General features: G+C 36.2%; 1 protein-coding gene across 31 annotated transcripts in view; it reads right to left on the bottom strand.

The window, feature by feature from the left end:
- Nucleotides 1-21,360, bottom strand: part of Fhos (Formin homology 2 domain containing) — a 319,001-nt gene that overhangs the window by 73,285 nt on the left and 224,356 nt on the right. For all 31 annotated transcript variants that reach the window (XR_012412379.1, XR_012412381.1, XR_012412383.1 and 28 more), the window contains one exon: nucleotides 9,580-9,689. Coding sequence is in view for 24 of the 31 variants with exons in the window: in XM_073981760.1 (XP_073837861.1) it covers nucleotides 9,580-9,689 (110 nt within the window). In the remaining 7 variants the exon portion in view is untranslated. The remainder of the gene's footprint in view (nucleotides 1-9,579; nucleotides 9,690-21,360) is intronic.

The raw sequence follows: 21,360 nt of genomic DNA, 5'->3' as shown, positions 1-21,360 counted from the left end.
TCAAACGACCACAACGCAGTAATGATACCATGAACCGGTCGGTCACCACTAGTCTGGATGAAACTAAAAATAACTCCCACATAAACGAAGGCCGCCAAAAAAGCATACAACAACAGCAACAGGAAAGTTAGCGGCTCCAGATGTCCACCATAGCGAAAAACATCGGACATTTATCTGCGCATGCTCAACTCCATCCATGTTGATGTGATTGTTTTGGAAGTGGCAGGCAGGCAGCATTGCAACAGGAAGCATAGCCAGTGAATGGCAAGGCATATCTTTTGACCAAAACAACATTTTCATTTTCTTTCTTTTTTATTTTTGGATCGAGTGTATTTTGGTTGTGCCTGTTTCAGGTTGTTGTTTTTTTATTTTTTATTGGCCCAGAAACCCAGTGAAATTTTGTCCACATATAGTTGCTGATGTTGCTGCTGTTGTGCCACAAATAATACCTACATCAAAATTGTCAACCTACAAACTTCATTACAAACAACATCTACATAATTTTAGATATGGCCTCAATAGCAATTTAATGATGTTTACAACGCATTAACATTAAACAGAGACAGTTAAAAAGAGAGGGAAAACGTGTAAAGAATATGAACTTAATTAGGCAATTTGTACACTGCAGGAAGAACTATAATTCTCCTATAATTATAAGGACTTCTTCATTATACCCTCAGCATTTATGCTAACGAGGGTATATACACTTTCATACGGGCAAAATGTGCCTCATCGAAATAATGGTTTTAGACCCCAAGTATGTTTGAACGAAATGTGTTTCAGACAATTTGGAATCGATTGAGCAATGTTCGTCCGTCTGTCTGTCTGACTGGAGCGCACGATAACTCTCGAACGGATCAAACTTAGTTGTCCAAACTTAGTTCAAGTTCAAAGATGGGCTATATCGGACCACTCCTTCCGGTACCTCCCCAATAAAATTTCGAAAATGTTCTTTACCAAAATGGGCTCAATCGGTCCACTCCTTCAGGTACCTCCCACACAAAATTTCGGATAAGTTCAGATTAGGACCTGCTCTCGAATCGCTTTGATTTTTATTGCAACAACTTGTATTCATTGCCCCCATACGACGGTACAAGTTTCATCAGGGGCAAGTCCATACTTCCTGAGAAAATAGCCTGAAAGATGCAAAAAGCCCCGGTAACACCGTGTGTAGTGGATGGAGCGCTAGATAACTCTCGAACGGATCTGTCGATTCGGTCCAAAATTTGGCTTTCGCAATATTTTGTCCAAACTTAGTTTAAGTTCGAAGATGGGTTATATCGGTTCACTCCTTCAGGTAAGTTTAAAAATGTTCGGAAAAATTGTGCGTACGATAACTCTTAAAGGGAGTGACCGATGTAATCCATACTTTGCACATCTTAATATATCTACCAGATATAGATCAGGTTCGAATATGGACTATATTTGTCTACTCCTTCTGGTACCTCTCACACACAATTTCGGATAAGTTCACTTTAAGACCTGCTCTCGAATCACTTTGATTTTTGTTGAAGCGATTTGCATTCGCTACCTCCATTACGACGGTAAAAGTTTTTTCAGGGGCAAGTCCATATTTCTTAGGTAAACAGCCCGAAAGGTGTAAAAAATCCCTATGTCACCATATGTGACTTTAGGAGACCACGATAACTCTCGAACTGTTCAACCGATTTGGTTAGTTTCATGGGGCAAAACCGGTCCACAACTTCCGGTACTTCTCACCAATATTTAAAAAATGTCACTAAAATGCTAGGACGATATCACTTGAATGGGGCAACCAATTTGGTCCAAGCTTTGGAACTCCTAATATTTTGTCAAAATTTAGTTTAACTTCTAAAATGGCCCATATCGGTCTTCCCTAAAGGAACCTCCCTCACAAAGGTTCAACATTTGTGTCTTAGTGCAGTTATTTACTAATCCACATTTTTGTCGCCAAGTTCAAATGTCGAAAAAGGGCCACAGAATTCTGAAGAGACCTTAAATACATTCGATCTGCCCGTATATGAAAGTTTCACTTCACATTGTCTGAGGGTATATATCTGTCGGCAAAGCCGACTGACTCTTTTTTAATTGTTTTTATTTCAAATGAATTGCAAATCAGTTACGAATATGTAAATGAGTATTAAGTAAACCTCCACCATTAAATATTCTGAACTAATATGGGATAAATGGATTACCTACCGTTACCCACAATTTTTGGTGGAGAAGTTTTCTGGCCAGTAAGAACACCAAGAACCCCATTTCAAATTACAGCTATCTCGGTCTGTATATGTAAATAAAAACTTCAAAACGCCTTAAATGGGGTAGATAAGTTTCTTGCCCGCAAGGAAACCTAATTGCCAAATCATAACTAATTCGGTCCGAAAATGTAGCTGAAACGTCAAAATAACTGAAATCGTGTCGTACCGTTAAATGGGGGCTATTCTAAAACGTGGACCTATGTACACAATTTTTTGTGCTGTGATCCCAAGGAACTATAAACAAATTATTAAAAATTAGTTTATTGACCCATAGTAACCTCAATGCTAAATTATAGCTAATTCAGCCTGAACGTGTAGTTAAAAACTTCAAAATAACGGGGAACGGCTACTATGGGGCTATACCAAACTGTGGACCGATATAGGCCATCATCGAACTTGACCTGCTTGCAAATAAAAGACAACTTGTTGTTTTTAAACTGAGATTAAGCTGCATTACCTTACAGTAATAGAGTATTGACAAATTTTCAAGAATAGGAAATCAAAGTTCGGTAGACTGCAAAAGGAAGTTCCCCAAAAAGAGAAAATATCCAAGGAACTCTTTAACATCTATATTTTATGTTATGTTTGCGGATTTTTTAATGACTTCTGTGTCGTGTGTGAAATATTGAGCTCCTATTTACGAGATCTTCTCACCTTGCAAATATCTTCACTTAAGATACTGTCAAACTATTTACCACATGAACTGGATGTGAAAATACCACTGGTTGTCCAGGTCGACGATACTAACTGCTTCAAGAGTTGGAGTCTCATGCCGTCACATATTTGACTTCCATATAATGCGGTCTGCGGTAGCCCCACATAACTAGGCCAATATGTTGCTCGAATACAAATGCAAAGCAATGGAAGAGTATTCATACCTCTAACAATCCAAACTTTATTACTGAAATAGTATTCAGACTTCTAAGAAACACACCCTGAGTACTGCAAAATGATACACCATAATGACTCCAGTGGACCATTTACATGAGGGGACCACGATTCTTACCGTATGATTTCGTAGCAGTACCTGCTATTTGGTTGTGATTCATTCTAACAATCATATGATGCATAGGATGGTCTCATAAGGAAGCGAGACTCAACGATACAAAAGAAAGAACCTAGATCAACAAATATATCAGGCAGGACTAAATAGCGTTCAGAAAGATTAATCTGTGAGCGGCTTCCGCAGAGTAGATCTCCAATATATCAAACCGACGTTTCTTTCGTGATTGACCAATGCGTCCATCATACGGTATAACTCAGAAGTACATACACACTGTATCTCTCAACTGTCCATCCAAACATACTCAAATAATTCCAGAAGTTTTGTGCCCACAGTCCGTGGAAGCAGCCACATTTCAAGAACAAGAGATTTGAAAAATCTCACCATATATGTGCAATATTTTTGAAAATTTAAAATTTAGTTGAAGCCAAGGTTTGGATAATATTAAATGTTTTTAGACTTGGCAAAAAATATTAGCCTTAAACCACAATTTCACGATTTTCCTATCAAAGTAAAAAATAGAAGCCAACTAAATAAGGATCATCTCACCAATGTATAACGTTTCAAAATTTGATCTCTGTCTACCAATTAATGATGCTGACATTTTGAAGCCGTTTTTTTGAAATTTTCTCCTAATTTCATTTCGTAAACAGGTTTTTCAAAAAATCATGTATATAATTGTAGAACTCGCGATTCTGAGTTACACTGTGCCACACGAAAATTATTAACCATATTCTGACACCGCAGCGTGATAGAAGACCAAAAAAGAGAGGACACGTGTCTCGCCGTTTTTTCGTATCTCATCAACTTTTGCGGTTATATGCCTCCAAAGGTTTGGGGCTTTGATGTAAAAAGGGTCATTTAGTCAGGGCTATATCTTCCAAACCGTTAGGAAATTTGAATTTATCTCTGAGGCAAGGTTGTAGCACTTGTCTTAAAGAACAAAAATTGTGAACACATATAATCCATCAAACTTCATCCGCAAGGTCAAAATCACCACAGTCAAATTTTTTTTAAAATTTTTTCAAGTTTTGTTATACAGTTATTAAACCGATCAAATTTGAAGCAAACAATGTACCTCAGATTTCAATAAACATCTTTGTAGAATATATGAACTCTGTAGAAACGGATCTTAATGATCAAAATAGCAAAACAATTTCGATTTTTATCCTCTTTTCTCGGCTTCCGCTCCATAGATACTAAACCGTTCAAAATTCAAGAAAACAATCAACTACAATATTGTAGCAAAGGCATCAATAAACAACATACGAAATGTCTATGCACGGTTCTTAGTGGTAAAAATAGAAAAAATATTTTGAAAATATTCAATTTTTATACTTTTTTCTATGACTCTGGTCCAAAGATGCACAACCGCCCAAAAATTAAGGATACAGTCAACTACAAAAATGTACCTAAGGGAAAAACGGCCTTTTTTGTAATTTTTGACTGTTAAATTGACCTATATTTTCAAAAAAAGTCGGATTACATTTAAAATCTTGTCAATTTTTTGTAAATTCCGCGAATACTGAGTAACATTTTACAAATATTATAAAATCTACATACAGACATCCCTTCGTGATAACTTTTTAATGACAATTGTGCTCATTACAATATTTAGCGTTTTATAATTTTTTCATAAAAACAGAAGTAAAACCGCGATAACTTTAGTCCGCAACAACCAAAAATTTGCTCGCGAGCGGATTTGTACTGTTGATTTTTTTTTTAACCTATGTACCAACAATCGTTGATGTAGCGCGAAATGAAAAATTAAAATTTTTTGGAAATGGAATATGAAAGAATTGGCAATATTTCCCATATAAGGGCTGTCTTAATCATTCCGTGGACAGGCAACGCGAATGCTAATTCTAATGAGACTTTAATTTTTGGACACATTGAATACCGGCTATATAACAAAAATAAATTATTTAGGTGTTTTTGTCCACAAAAATATAGATATTTTTGGGGTATTTATCATAACGATGGATATGGAACCTGAGAAAATATTATAGCTGTGAAAATTCTCTACAAGACTGACTTATGTAATTTTTTCTAGGTTGTACCATTTTTTAGATATATTAGTTTAAGTTGGGAAATTGCAGTCATGACATTGTTTTATATGGAGACGATACAGTCAGTGATTGAACTTCTATATCTCAAAAACGGTAAAACCTACGAATGTACCATAAAGGTCAATCTTGTAGAAAATTTTCATAGTTACAAAATTTTCTTTTGACCTATTTCGATAGGACATGTGGTTTCCAAGCAAACCCGTGAATACCTAAAAACCCTTAAAAATGCCAACTTGAATCGCGATTTATTTAAAAAGCGCTACGCCGATTTTTTTTGTTTTCTGATTTTTCTTATCTATGAACATTAGTTTCAGAATCCGCAAAAACTTGTAGGTGCAGGCACCTTCCATTTAAGGTTGCTTTAAGAGCTCCGTGTCCATTTTGGAAATTGATCTAATTTTGGGAATCTTTCACTTCGATATTTCTTGTTACCAGACATTTTAGTTGGTCACCGTGGGATTTTTTAGAGCACCAGGGTTATTATGTCGTTGTAATCAGAGTGTGAAAATGTCTAAAGATTCCTCTAATCGTCTTTGATCTGCATTTTAGGGAGGGAAGTTTTGTCCGATATAGCCTATATTCGAACATGATATAATTTTTAGAGAAATATTACGATTTGGAAAGGTTGGACCAATATCAGCAACTCTGTATCGCGACCACGAGCCTTTTTTTGTTGGTCACCGTAGGATTTTTTAAAGATTTGGTCCATTATGTCAGGATGCATAGACTAGACCCCAAAGAGTACCTTATGTACAAATTTCAAAACGATCCTCAAAAAACCACTAAACTGTCGTCTTTATAGGGACTGCGAGTACAATCTGCCGCAAATAATTAAAACGATCAGGAACATGTCTTAAACCGTCCTTTTGAATTTTTGTCTTAGAGGTACCATTTCCTTTTGAACTTTTGCGGGAAAGGTATACGAAAGAGTGGACCTATATTGTCCATCTGCGAACTTAAACCAAGTTTTGACAAATTTTTACTAGTTTTAAGTGCAATATTTAGAACTTTGTCTGTCAAGATCAAAAGGACTACGATAGAAAATTGAAAACTATCCTCAGAAGTCCATCTTCGGATTTGGATATGTTTTGGAAAATATTACGAAGTGCTATGTTTGAATCAAATCGAACCAAACGAGAGTTATGATGTGCACCAGCAAACGGACGTGTCTGAAACGGATTGGTTTTAACGTCGCACAGTGTCACGATCGAGGCCAAAAATGGTCACAGGTGTTTACAGGTACCCATGTCTGTAGTACTTAGTACATGGATTTGAAATTTGAAAAAAAGTGTTTATCGATATTATTTGCTGTTTGAGTTGTGAAAAGTGAGTACTTCAAATGTATAAAGGTGCCAGCTGCAGAGGTTTGCAGGCGAACATGTTATTTCTCTTACTTACTTACACCCACAATTCTCTGTTGGAATGTTTCATACCTCTGCCGAAGACTAAACACTAAATTTCAATAATTTCGGTTGGTTATTGTGACTAAACCTTTCAAAGTAGCGAAAATCCGGAGGTACGGTTCTATGGGGGCTATATCAAAACGTGGACCGAACATCCCAGTTTTTTGTCCTCGAGATTGTAGGTCAACAATAAGTACGTGTACCAAAATTGATGTACCTACGATAACTCCTTCTATTTTTGGCCACAGTTGATATGAACTCGCGACATAGTGGGTCGTATGCATGGTGGAATAAGAAGGTGTTACATCAAATCAGGTCAAACGTCAAATTTGTTCACAATAATGCATTACTGTGCAATAATGCATTGCTTGTTTACATTTTGTATGTGATTTTATTCACAATAACGCATTTTGACAACTGGTATGAAGATCAGCTGTTTTTGGCGTTACACCTTATTATTCCACCATGTTCGTATGTTATTTATTTCAATAAGCGACATTTTGGACCATCTCTTTCGATTACAAAAGGGTAAAGGCCTGCGTACATAAGCTGCTCTGCCTGATTTCCTTGCTTTCCTGCTTCATTTTTGACATAATAAAAATAAATGAATAAAGAAGGCCGAGGAAATTTCGAACTGGGTTGCCCTTTTCCTTTTTATTCCAAAGACGTATAGTAATAAAGACCCGAACAAATGCATTTTCCAAAAACATATGCTAATAGTTCCACATTTTGGTTACAGATGGCTACACAACTCACTGGAATTGATAACAGCAATGCCAATCGTTTTTGATTCCCATTTCTCGCGGCAGCAAACATTAACGTCGTGTTTTGTGGCTGAAATTTATTTCTTCACTATTTCTTATTTTTTATTTAATAAAAAACAAGTAAGAACGGCGTTAAGTTCGGCCGGGCCGAACTTGTTATACCCTCCACCACAAGTTGTATTAAAGTAAAATGGAATAATTAGTTTCCTTTCGTGTATGAAGAAGACTTAATACTAAATTTCAGCAATTTTGGTAAAACAGTGTGAGACACCATTCTATGGGGGCTATTTCAAAACGTCGATCTATACAGAAACATTTCTGACGAAAAGTTTTTAGGCTCAACGAAGACTAAATACCAAATTTCCTATATTTCGGTAAGAGAATGTGGCTAAAACTAAAAAAATACCGAAAATCAAGAAGTAAGCTTCTATGGGGATATAGGAAGACGTGGACCTATACTGATAATACTCTTCTGGAATATTTTATAACCCTTGGAAGACAAAATAACGAATTTCAGCCATTTCGGTTGGATATTGAAGTCACAATCTTCAGTATTACGAAAATCAGGAGGTACCGTTCTATGGGGGCTATATAGAAACGTGGACCTATACCGACGAATTTTAGTCAGAAATGGGGCAATATGAAAGCGTGGACCTGTACAGACATATTTCTGGCGAACAGTTTTATATCACATTGAAGACTAAATACCAAATTTCATCAATTTTGGTGGAATATTGAAGACACAACCTTCAAAATACGAAAAATCGGGAGGTACCTTTCAATGGGGGCTATATGAAGGCGTGAACCTATACTGACAAATTTAAAGGGGAAGTTTGAGTACCCCCAACGAAGTCTAAATACCAAATTTCAGCCATTTCGGTGGAATATTGAGGCCACAACGTTCAAAATACCGAAAATCGGGAGGTACCGTTCTATGGGGGCTATATGAAGGCATGGACCGATACCGACAAAGTTCTGGGGGAAGGTTTTATACCACCAATGTAGACTAAGTACCTAATTTAGCCATTTCGGTGTGATAATGAAGCTAAAACCTTCAAAATACCGAAAATCGGGAGGTACCGTTATATGGGGGCTATATGAAGGCATGGACCGATACCGACAAAATTCTGGGGGAAAGTTTAATACCCCTAAAGAAGACTACGTACCAAATTTCAGCCATTTTGGTAGGATAATGAAGCTAAAACCATAAAAATACCGAAAATCGGGAGGTACCGTTCTATGGGGGCTATATGAAGGTGTGGACCGATACCGACAAAATTCTGGGGGAAAGTCTTATACCCCTAAAGAAGACTACGTACCAAATTTCAGCCATTTTGGTAGGATAATGAAGCTAAAACCTTAAAAATACCGAAAATCGGGAGGTACCGTTCTATGGGGGCTATATCAAAACGTGGACCGATATATCCCATTTTCAATAACAACCATCCTGCAAATAATAAAAACTTCTGTACCAAATTTTGACTCTCTATCTTTAAAATTGCGAGCTGTATCTTGATTTCAACAGACAGACAGACGGACGGACGGACGGACAGACGGACATGGTCAAATCGACATAGAATTTTATGCTGATCAATAATATATATACTTTATAGTGTCTCTGACGAATATTTCGATGTGTTACAAACGGAATGACAAATTTAATTATACCCTCCATATGGTGGAGGGTATAAAAACAAAAGTCAACGCCGTAAAATTTGAGTTTTAATGTTTTTCTTGTCAATTTTCCGATGAGTAACAGTTTTCGTTTAACAGAATGTTGCTATGATGTCATAGCAACAGAGGTTAACTCCCTCTACAGTTAATTTTTCACAATTGACTTTTCCTATCTTATAATATTGACATCTTTGTTTATTCTTTTATCAGAAGTAAGCAAGGTAAGCAGGCAAGGCAGCTTATGTACGCAGGCCTTAACACAACAATACCATATAATGCCAAAACAACAATGAATGTAAGAAGTATTTTGCAAAAGTTCTGCCATACACTCATACCTATCTCATTTCTATCAAATGTTATAAAATGTTCATAGAAAATTCAACCTCTTCCTTGCAATATTTCCATACAAAACCAAACAAAACAACTCACCTAGAATTAAGACCTTCAATTTCTTCAGCCTGTTCGGCCAATGATGACTCCAAATCCAAATAAGCTCCAAAATCACCATCTTTATAGACTTGTAGGGCGGCATCGTCGATCTGTAAATAAAAAATGTAATAAAATAATTAGTAAAATATATGCTACATTTTTAAATATTTCAATTCTAAATTTTTAATGAAAACAATCTCGATATAAATGGTTTTTGTTCTTTATGAAAAATTGATAATAACTCAATCAATTTCATTCGATTTCAACAAAATCAGGTCGTTAATAAATTTAATACTTAATATGATAAACATACTTCCTTTGTTCTTCTGCAAAAAAAAAAAAGAAACAGAAATTGAACACCACTTTCTATTAAAGATATGGCCAAGAATTATGACCATTTTAAATGTATGGACCATTCATCAACAAGACTTGCGGATGCACTTTTCTTTTTTAGAAAGGATTTTTCTTCTTCAAGCTTTCGCTTTAAGAAGTTTTCTTTGTTGCATAGAGACCAATGTCGATGACGATGACACATAACCAAGAATTATTGCCATTTTTGCAAACTCATCTACAATAAACTGAAAGTTATTGTCCAACAAAAACAACATTAAAAAGTAGTGGAGAAAAGTTGAAAATGTTGTTTGGTTGTTGACCATTACAAATCAGGCTCCTGTTTTTTGTTCAACATGTACCCGGATTAGGAGCCACGTAATGGGACAAGCTATGCGAGAAGAACAAAAAAAAACGAAAACAGCAAAATCATTTATTTAGTCTCAGAGATCCCAAAGTAGAAAAGAATTTATTTTGTTCACACATTAAAGAATAAAAATGATTGCTGGTATGTCTGTCTGCCGTCCATTTTGTGTGGCTTGACGACATTCAAGTAAATCTCCCAATGATAATTGTCCACATTGGTTGATGGCATGTTGTTGCTAATGTTTTGATGCCTTTTTGGTATTTTTGTTATTTTTTCTTCCATCGTTTGTAAGTTATTTTATATTTAAAAGCAAGATCTATTAAGTTTTCTCTTCTCAGCAATTTTAACTTCATCTTTTGTTCTGGTTTCTTTTTCCTGATTTCTCAGGCCTCAGCGAAATCACCATACATGAGTGTGTCTGCGTGTGTGGAATAAACCAACAATCACCATCTACATTTATTAATGCCACATTAAGAAAGAAGCTGCACCATAATTACTTTCATTCAATTTGCCGATTTAATAATGTGTTAATGCCAAGATTCACTCATCAGCTTTTAAGAGGTTCACAAAGACTTGTATTCACCACCACCACCATTATGAATTGCAATGGCAATAAAAATAAGAACAATTGCGATGGACACTTTCCAATGTACTTCTTAAAACCAATAAAGAAATTGTAACCATGGTGATTGTTGTTTTTTGATGATTAGGGTGATTTGAGGAATGTACTGCATGGACTTCTGGGAGGTATGTATCTAAGTCTCCTGATGAAAATAGTCCACTGCAGTCGTAAAATAGGCATCCTGCTCCAGTTCTCAAGACGGGGTTCCGCAAAGCTTACTACAGACCTAACTATGTAACGAATTGTTAAATTTAATTCAGAAGAGGCAATAGAGGGAACTACTTTCTACTCGAACGAAATTCCAATTTCCTATAAAAACCCCTTTTGGCAGTAGGGTTACTACTGTTGGACTATTACTTCAGAAAGTATGGACTTCTTCACGGACTACCTAACCTATGGTAATACTTTCACTTTCACACATATAATTGATTATCCTACGGTCCAACCGAGGCTTGATTAGCTTGATTTAATTAAGGACTTTTGGACGAGACCTGACTCCTGTTTCAGCATTACCATAAAGCTTATATTTATGTGAGCCCAATGATTTTGATAATTTAACGTTTCGGATGGTATTTACAACATAATCTATCGTAAATCGTGGTTGTACCTTCTCGGCGTAAAGCAGCATTCGGCAGCCCTTTACTCGCGAGCAAGTACTCTCCACTCACTAATTGAAAAACCAACAGTGTTTGCTCAAATTGTTGTTGTTGTGTGGCGATTGCTGGCCTAAAGAGATCTTACGTCTCTCGCCTTGTCTCTCTCGTTGTCGGTTTAATTAACTTGCGCATCTTTTCGTGTTAGTCAACGTGATGTTGGGTCGGCTGACTTGATATAACGCCCACCGAATGTAAGGCATAAAACAAATATTTGGCGATATGCCCGTCACAATTCCTGTTTTGAATCAGTTTTTAATAAAAATGTTACTGTAGCCTGCTCTCTCCTTAAGTCCGGACCAACATCTGCTATTTACAGAGAATTTCAATTTAAAGTTGAATATAAGGTCAAGGAGATTCCATACGAGTAGCCAAATTTGCATCTGTCCAAGGGTGAAGTCTTTAGAATAGCCTCCATATAACGGTACCGCCATAATTGAGGTATTTTCGGCCTAAATTCTCCACAAAAACTTTCCGGGACCTCATCACTACAGCAACCGCTATCTACATACCTGCTGGTTGAGTACACTGAAATCAGACCAAATTTCCCAGTAGAGGCGACGGAACTTGAAAATGAGCGTGGTTCGTCGTACGCAATGCAACGTTGGTACAAGTTAAGTACATTGTGGCAACAGCTAAATCCGGTAAAAATGAATAGAATGGCTGTCCCTTTCAACGGCGTAACAGTAACTGATCCAACGAGTACTGCAACAGCATTACACCCCATATCTACATATATCAGTAGAGGACTGAAACAGAACAGGCCGTGCGAACAAAGGCCTATCGAAGGCCTTCGATACCATCAGACATGCCAAACTGTTCGAGCCCTGTTTGAAACGTTGGATAATGAACTATATGTGTGGACGCAATTCTTTTATGGAATTCAAAAACAAGAAGTCAAAAACCCGTAGAGTGAAACTGGGAGTTGCCTAAGGCGGTGTGATGTCTCTGGATCTTTTTAACTTCAACCTCTCCCAAATTCCACACCCTCCCATCGTCTATGACATATGTGATAGGTTAAATGTGTACAAAGCTGACATAGTGCATCTGAGGAATATAAAAATATCCGCCGCTAAATCCACTGCCCCCTTGGACAGCTGAAATGAGGCTACCACTGAAAATATTGGTGGATGGTGATTTCGACCTGCCCCATGATATTAGGTGTAGCATTCGTCCGTGTAACATTCGTCCGCGCAAGTAACAGATATTTTTGCAATAAGATCAGAAGCAGGAACAAGGTCTTTAAGTCGCATGACGGCAGCATTTCGGGTGCTGACAAAGCAGCCTAGTGTAAGGTAAGCGGCGCCAGCGTGGTATGCAAATGTTAGCGCTAAGAAGTGGAAGAATATTCAAGCCTGCCAGAATTCTGCCTCCTCTGAGACGAAGGTTATACCGGTGCATCAGCATAACTGGATGTTATCGATGCAGTACAGGCTTGGGTGTTATCGAAGTAAACATTCCCTTCAAGAGAGTCAGGAGAAATTTTCTTCATCTAGAGAGAGAGAGTTCCAAAGGTAAAAACGAGAACCTCTAGACCAGCCAAGATCACCCATATACGTTAACGTGACTAGGAACGTGACAAAGGACCAACGAGCCTATCAGGCTGGCTTCGATATCATTCACATTAATGCAGACGCGCAGATAGTACAGATATACAGTGTGAATACCGTACTTGGGGACCACCCCCACAGCAGCAGAAGATCTCCAGCTGCCAAGGCAAACACGAGGGGTGTTATACCAGTTAAGATCCAGTCGATGCTGCAGCCTCAATTCATGATGTACCCAAATTGATGGCACAACACATGCCCTGCATGTTGATTATGACCGCACGACAAGCTGCTTCCTAGCTAAACCTACTCACTTGTCTCCTGATTCTTCAGGGTGCAGAATTTTTGAGTCTGGATACAGAGGAAACAGAACCAAATAACTGCCACAATAACCAACATTTTGATTTGTGCCTTTCGTCTGAACTTACATCAAGTTCGAAGATGGGCTTTATCGGACCAAGTTTATGTACAGGCGCCATATAACGGTACGGCCTGATTTCAGATATTTTGACGTTTTTAGCTACATTTTCAGGCGGAATTAGCTATAATTTGACATTTAGGGTTCCCAGTGATCAAGAAACTTTTCCACCAAAAATTATGGACATAGGTCATAGGTTTTGTTATAGCCCTCATATAGCGGTACCGCCCGATTTCAGGTCTTTTGACGGTTTCAGCTACATTATCGAGCCGAAAACTTCTTCACTAAAAATTTTGGACATAGGTCCACGTTTTCGAATAGCCCCCATATAACGGTACCTGCGGATTTCAGGTGTTTTAACGTTTTAGCTTCTTTTATTGGCCGAATTAGCCATAATTTTGTACATAGGGTTCCCAGTGGTAAAGAAACTTCTCCACCAAAAATAATGGACATAGGTCCACGTTTTGTTATAGCCCCCATATAACGGTACCATCCGATTTTGGGTATTTTGACGTTTTTAGCTACGTTTTCCGACCGAATTAGCCATAATTTGACATTTAGGGTTCCTAGTGGTCAAGTAGCTTGTCCACCTAAAATTGTAGGCGTAGGTACTTTCGCAACAATATGAAAACTAATTATTCCATATTAAATCAGAATATTTCATGGTGGAGGGTATAAAAATTTCGACCCGGCGAACTTATTATATATCACATATCGACACCTCCAAATAATAGTATGCTAAGTCTAAAAAGTGAGTTTTGCAGGAGAAGCTCTCAAAGTGTGGAAATTTTTTTGAACTTCAGTACTATGCTAAGTCAATATTTGTTTATAACTTCTGTTCGGATTGACCGATCATTACCAAAATTTGACAGAATTTAAGTTAAAGGACGTTCGACACCTCCAAATAATAGTTTGCTAATTCTGAACAGTGAGTTTTGCAGGACAAGCTCTAAAAGTTTGGAAATTTCTTTGACCTTCAGTACTATGCTAAGTAAATATTTGTTTATAACTTCTGTTCGGATTGTCCGATTATTACCAAAATTTGACAGAATTTAAGTTAAAGGACGTTAAATATAAAAATGTAAAGAACTTGAAAACATGCTAAGTCGACTTAGCATACTATTGTTTGGAGGCGTCGATATAATGCATGGACGAATTGTGATGATCATACACCAGTCTCTATTTCCCATACTCCCCCACTATTTTATTTTTGTTATCTTCTAAGACTAAATATCTTTAGAGCGTTTTATCTGAATAATTCGCATATACATATTCCTCAGTAGTTCTATATACTCGTAAAAGCAAGCACAAAACGAACACAAATTACTTTTTCAATCTCTCGCAGAACTAACCAGTATTTTTTACTTTAAGAACAACTTTCATAATATGTATGAATGTGAACGTAGTCAACATTTTTGAACAATATTAATAATATAATATGAATTTTTTCTTTCCGTGTATCTGTTCGTAGTTAATACGCTCGTTCGAAGTCAATTAAAAATCCTTTTCCCTGCCTACAAACTTTTATTTTTATTTCCTCAACAAAATTAAAATTTCTTCAAAATCAGCGCCGAAAACTACAGGTAAATATTTTCTTCTCTGATTCCCCTTCATCCACATTAAGACTGACCTTTCCTTTCATTATTTACTCCACAACAACAACGAGATTCGTAGCAATAATTAATATATGATGGCACCACCAAGAAGCAAGTGAGTGCTGTGCACATGACGAAAACATGTTTCGTTGGTCAGTTGTGAATGTTCTGATTGCTCCAGTTGTTGTTAATTTGAACATCTGTCAATCACCGGTCCGGTCAACACCAGCCAGCATGTGAAAATCTGTGCAAAAACGAACGACCGAAGATACCAACCAGCATGTTACTACAATTTTTATAGCCAGATATTTAGCAGCAGCACTAACAGTTCCCATAACAAAAGAAGAGAGCCCAATGAAGCGGTGGCTCACTCATGCTGTGCGTTTGAATGAAATGCTACTTTTCTCTTTCCACACATGCTGCATTCATTTGTAAGTAAGAAAAAAAAATGGACGAAAATAAAAACGAAATGCAATTCTAAGAAGAGAAATTTTTGCAATTAAATTTAAGCAGAGCTGAATTTTTTTTATTTTGAAAATTGTATAATGTTAAAAGGGAAAATATTGTATTTTTATAAAAGGCTTCTTGTAAATTTATTTTCGTTGAAAATATTCCCTGCAAAAGTGAAAAGGAAAATTCAAATAAATTTTTACACACCCAAAAAGGTATGCCTAACACACCACTCCAACAAACAATCGATGATAAGCTTGCCGATGAGGGTATTCCGATACCAAAATGTGTTACAATGTACAAAAAAAAAATCCCTTTAAAGTGCTTAGCCTTGTTGACTATTGCCGTCAAATCTGATTCAAGTTTTTTTTTTCTACGTCGTTGTTTGCATTGTATACTATAAAACTCTAAGGAGTTGGATTTATGTAACAATAGCCAATGTTGTTGTTGTTGTTGTCGTAGCTTAAAGCAAACGTTAAGGGGGTTCAATGGGGATTATGTTTTCCTTATGTTTGCCATATAAAGATCCCAAAGAATTTGCCAAAACACTTCGCATAGAAAGAAAAGGTAAAAGCAAACGAAAGGTTTTATTTTTATTTTTCATTATTGTTAAATTCACAAAAAGAAGAAAACCAAGAGAAATGTCGGAAAAGTCTACAATGGAACAATATAACATGTTGTTGTTGTGGCTGTTTGTCTGATGTCGCGGCAATTGTTTGTATTATTTGCGTAAATGATGTATTACACAATAATACAATAACAACAACATCAGCAGCATTTTTCCTTTGTAATCTCCAGCCATTGAGGTTCAAATCCAGCAATTTGTTGCTGTTGTTACTATTGTTCCCTATTGATGTTGGCTAAATATGGTGGTGGCCTGTTGTGATCTTTTGGATGGTCCATTGCCTGAACTTGCTGGCGATACAGTGGGTTTAGAAAAAAATTGAAAATATACAAAAGGATAATTTTCCAAAATGTAATAAAAATTTACGTAGATTGGGCCGTAGATTTTTTGAAGAAATGTTTTCTCAAACACATCAGGTACTTTTTCAGGGACCGAAAAACCAATCGACGTGGAATTTTTTTAGAATTTGGTCAAGAAACTCCGGACCAATAAAAGTGGATTTTTTAAAGAATTTTTTTCAGGGGCCAAAAGACAAAGACGTCGATTTTTAAAGATTTTTTTCTGCGACCAAAAGACCAACGAACGTGGACTTTTTAAAGAATTTTTTCAGGGACCAAAACACCAATAAAATTGTATTTTTTAAAGAATTTTTTCAGGGAATTAAAGACCAATAAACTAATTCTTTAAATAAGTTTTTAGGGACCAAAAGACCAATAAACTTGGATTTTTTAAAGAATTTTTTCAGGGACTAAAAGGCCAATAAACGTGGTTTTTTATTTTTTCTGGGACGAAAAAACCAACAAACCTGTATTTTTAAACATTTTTTTCTGGGAACAAAAGACCAATAAATGTGGATTTTGTAAGGATTTTTTAGGACCACAAGACCAATAAACGTGGAGTATTAAAAGAATTTGTTCGAGGACCACAAGATTAACCGTAGATTTTTTTAAGAATTTGTTTAGGAACCAAAAAGCAAAACACAAACAAACGTGGATTTTTTTAAGTTTTTTTCTGGTACCAAAAGACCAATAATGGATTTTTATTTTTCTCTGGGACGAAGAAACCAACAAACCTGGATTTTTAAGAAATTTTTTCTGGGAACAAAAGACCAATAAGTGTGGATTTTTTAAGTAATTTTTTTCTGGGACCACAAGACCAATAAACGTGAATTATTTAAAGAATATGTTCGAGGACCACAGGGTTAATAAACGTAGATTTTTTAAAGAATTTGTTTAGGAACCAAAAGACCAATAAACGTAGATTTTTTTAAAGAATTTTTTTTGTTCCAATAAGCTTGGATTTTTTAAAGAATTTTCTGGGACCAAAAGACCAATAAGCTTGGACTTTTTGAAGAATTTTTTTCTGGGAACAATAAGCTTGGATTTTTAAAGATTTTTTTCTGGGACCAAAATACCAATAAACATGGATTTTTAAAGAATTCTTTCTTGGTCCAATAAGCTTGGATTTTAAAATAATTTTCTGGGACCAAAAGACCAATAATTATTGATTTTTTAAAGAATTTTTTTCAGGGACCAAAAGAAAAATTAGTGTCGATTTTTTAAAGAATTTTTAGGGGCCAAAAGACAAGTATGGGTGATTTTTTTAAACAATATTTTTTTCTGGGACCAAATGACCAATAAGCCTGGAATTTTGTAAAGAATGTTTTCTGGGACCAAAAGACCAATAAACGTGGATGTTTTATAGATTTTTTTCTAGGACCAAAAACCATTAATCCTGCATTTTTTAAAGAATTTTTCTCTGGGACCAATAGACGTGGATTTTTTAACGAACTTTTTCTGGGGCCAAAAGACCAATAATCATGGATTTCTTAAAGATTTTTTTCTGGGACCAAATGACCTATAAACATGGACTTTTTAAAGAATTTTTTTTTAAAGGGGCTAACGACCAATAGACTTGGATTTTCTAAAGTTTTTTTTTCAGGAGGCAATAAACTTGGATTTTCTAAATATTTTTTTTTTTTTTTTTCAGGGGCCAATGACCAATAGACGTGGATTCTAAAAGAAATTTTCAATTAATCAATGGTACATCGGTCAACGTCCTACAACACCTAGAAAGGCTTGAAAAACGCTTCCAGTTTTGTCTTCTGCGCCAAACATTCTATCCCAGCAAACCAAATGTCGGATGTCCGACACGTCTGAACAATTTCGGAAGCAAAGTCGTTCAGATTTCGTTCCGATTTCTAAACGATTTTTCGGAGCGGAAGTAGTTCAGATTTTGTACCGATTTCGGAACGAATGTCGGAAAGAAATGTCCTTTCCGAATTTCCCAAGGATTTTCTTCAGATTTCGTTACGAAATTGGATCGAAATCGATACGATGGTATTGCATGTGTTGTTTACCATATCATGGTCCTTAAGAGTTTTCCCTAATATCCCTTAAAATAGTTTGTTAACTCAAAAATTTAATTTTGCATTACACAAATGAAACGTTTGCACTCACTGTAGCCGAAAAAATAAGGTAGGGCTTTATGTTGCCCCAGAGCTTGTAAATCACCAAGTAACAACAACGGAGACAGACAGACGGCTGCAACAAATTGCCAATGAGAGGAAAATCTCAATGCAACAAATCTTTCCTTAAGCTAAATACCAAAGCCCTTCGTTTCATTGAGGAGATAGACAATGGCGTGTTTCTGTGGTGTTTGTTGCATTGAACTTATCTAAGAATTTTATCTATTAGGAAGAGTAAAACAAAAAGTAATTTTAAAGTTAAGTTTATATCCATATTGTTTTTTTTTTTTTGTTTGGCCAAACCTAAAGAGATAATGTGACTTTTTTTGCATTTTCAAAGGGAAAAAAAATGCAAATGATGGTAAGTTTTTCTTAACTAAATATCTTGGTCTAAAAGAGTTTTGAAAAAAAACAAGTAAAAAAGTGTTAAGTTCGGCCGGGCCGAACTTTTCATACCCTCCACCATGAAATATTCATTCCTGTCCCCAACTTTAAGTGTGTACGTTAAAATGTCAGATAATGTACATAAAATGCTTCATTCCGGAGGCCCTTTTTTATGGTGCCTATATCTAACTGTTGACAATTTTTGGTGGGCTAGAAATTGGGAGGTACTGTTATATAGGGGTTATAATAAAACATGGGCCTATGTTGACAGTTTTTGATGGGAGCCTTTAATGTCAAATAACTCCTAATTCGGTTAAAAAATTTAGCTAGAATCCTCAAAATATCGAAAATCGGTACACAACGTGGGAACTTCAAATGTCATTAACAGCTAGTTCGGAGGTATCTGGGCTATACGAAAATATGAACTTAAATGAACAATTTTTGTTGCAGAATTTTTGTTGACTTTTAAATTTCAAATTACAGAAAGTTCGTCCAAAAAATAAAGCTAAGGTAACGAAAATCGGGCGGTTTGTTTTCGGGCTATACAAAAACATGGACCTACGTTCGGTTAAACATTTTAAGTAAAATCCTCAAAGTACCGAAAATCGGGAAGTATCGTTATATTGGGGCTATGTTGAAAATTGTTGATGCAGATGTGTGGTGACCACTACAACCTTCAAATGTCAAATTACAGTTAGTTCGGTTAAAAATTGTAGCTAAAATTGCCAAAGCTTTATCCGAACATGGACCTATGTTGACAATTTTCGATGGAGAGGTGTTGTGACCACTAAGAACTTCAAATGTCAAATTACTGCTAGTTCTTTTTAATATTGTAGCTAAAATCATCAAATTACTGAAAATCGGGAGGTACCGTTATATGGGGGCTTTCTTGACAATTTTTGGTGGAGAGGTGTGGTGACCACTAAGAATTTCAAATGTCAAATGTTCAAATTACAGATAATTCGGTTAAAACTTGTTGGTAAAATTCTCAAAATACCTGAAATCGGGCGGTAACGTTATATGGGGGCTATTCCAAAACATGGACCTATGTCCACTAGTTATATAAGTTTATTGACATTTAAAAACCCTAAATGTCAATTGATAGCTAAATTGGTCTGAAAATGTAGATAAAACGTCAAAATGCCGTAAATCGGGGGTACCGGTATATGGGGGCTATACCAAAACGTGGACCTATGTCCACAACTTTTGTTATATAAGTTTATTGACATTTAAGAACCCTAAATGTCAAATTATAGCTACATCGGTCTGAAAATGTAGCTACAAACGTCCAAATACCGCAAATCGGGGGGTACCGTTATATGGGGGCTATACCAAAACGTGGACCTATGTCCACAACTTTTGTTATATAAGTTTATTGACATTTAAGAACCCTAAATGTCAAATTATAGCTACATCGGTCTGAAAATGTAGCTACAAACGTCAAAATACCGCAAATCGGGGGGTACCGTTATATGGGGGCTATACCAAAACGTGGACCTATGTCCACAACTTTTGTTATATAAGTTTAGTTGCATTTAAGAACCCTAAATGTCAAATTATAGCTAAATCGGTCCGAAAATGTAGCTACAAACGTCAAAATACCGCAAATCGGGGGTACCGTTATATGGGGGCTATACCAAAAAGTAGACTTATGTCCACAACTTTTGTTATATACGTTTATTGACACTTAAGAACCCTTAATGTCAAATTATAGCTACATCGGTCTGAAAATGTAGCTAAAAACGTCAAAATACCGCAAATCGGGGGGTACCGTTATATGGGGGCTATACCAAAACGTGGACCTATGTCCACAAGTTTTGTTATATATGTTTATTGACACTTAAGAACCCTAAATGTCAAATTATAGCCAAATCGGTCTGAAAATGTAGCTAAAAACGTCAAAATACCGTAAATCGGGGGGTACCGTTATATGGGGGCTATACCAAAACGTGGACCGATATAGCCCATCATCGAACTTGACCTGCCTGCAAACAAAAGACGCATTTTCCCAAAATTTCAGCGTCCTATCTCCATTTTTGTGGATGCTAGAGTGATTACCACAGACGGACGGACGGACGGACGGACGTGCTCAGATCGACTTAGAATTTTGCCCTGATCAAGAATATATATACTTTATAGGGTCGCAAATGAGTATTTCAATGCGTTACAAACGGAAAAACAAACTTAACCCAGATATGCCCATTGCTTGATCGTGATCATTTTAAAAGTATTTTTATATTATTTTAGAAGCAAATGTGACATAATAACAGTATATTAATATGTTTTTTAAACATTTTTTGAAAAAAGTGGTTTTTGAGGCCAC

The sequence above is a fragment of the Musca autumnalis genome, unplaced genomic scaffold, assembly GCF_047663935.1.
Source record: "Musca autumnalis isolate F117 unplaced genomic scaffold, ASM4766393v1 scaffold_4, whole genome shotgun sequence".
Classification (NCBI taxonomy): domain Eukaryota; kingdom Metazoa; phylum Arthropoda; class Insecta; order Diptera; family Muscidae; genus Musca; species Musca autumnalis.
This window is presented reverse-complemented; position numbering and strand designations above follow the sequence as displayed.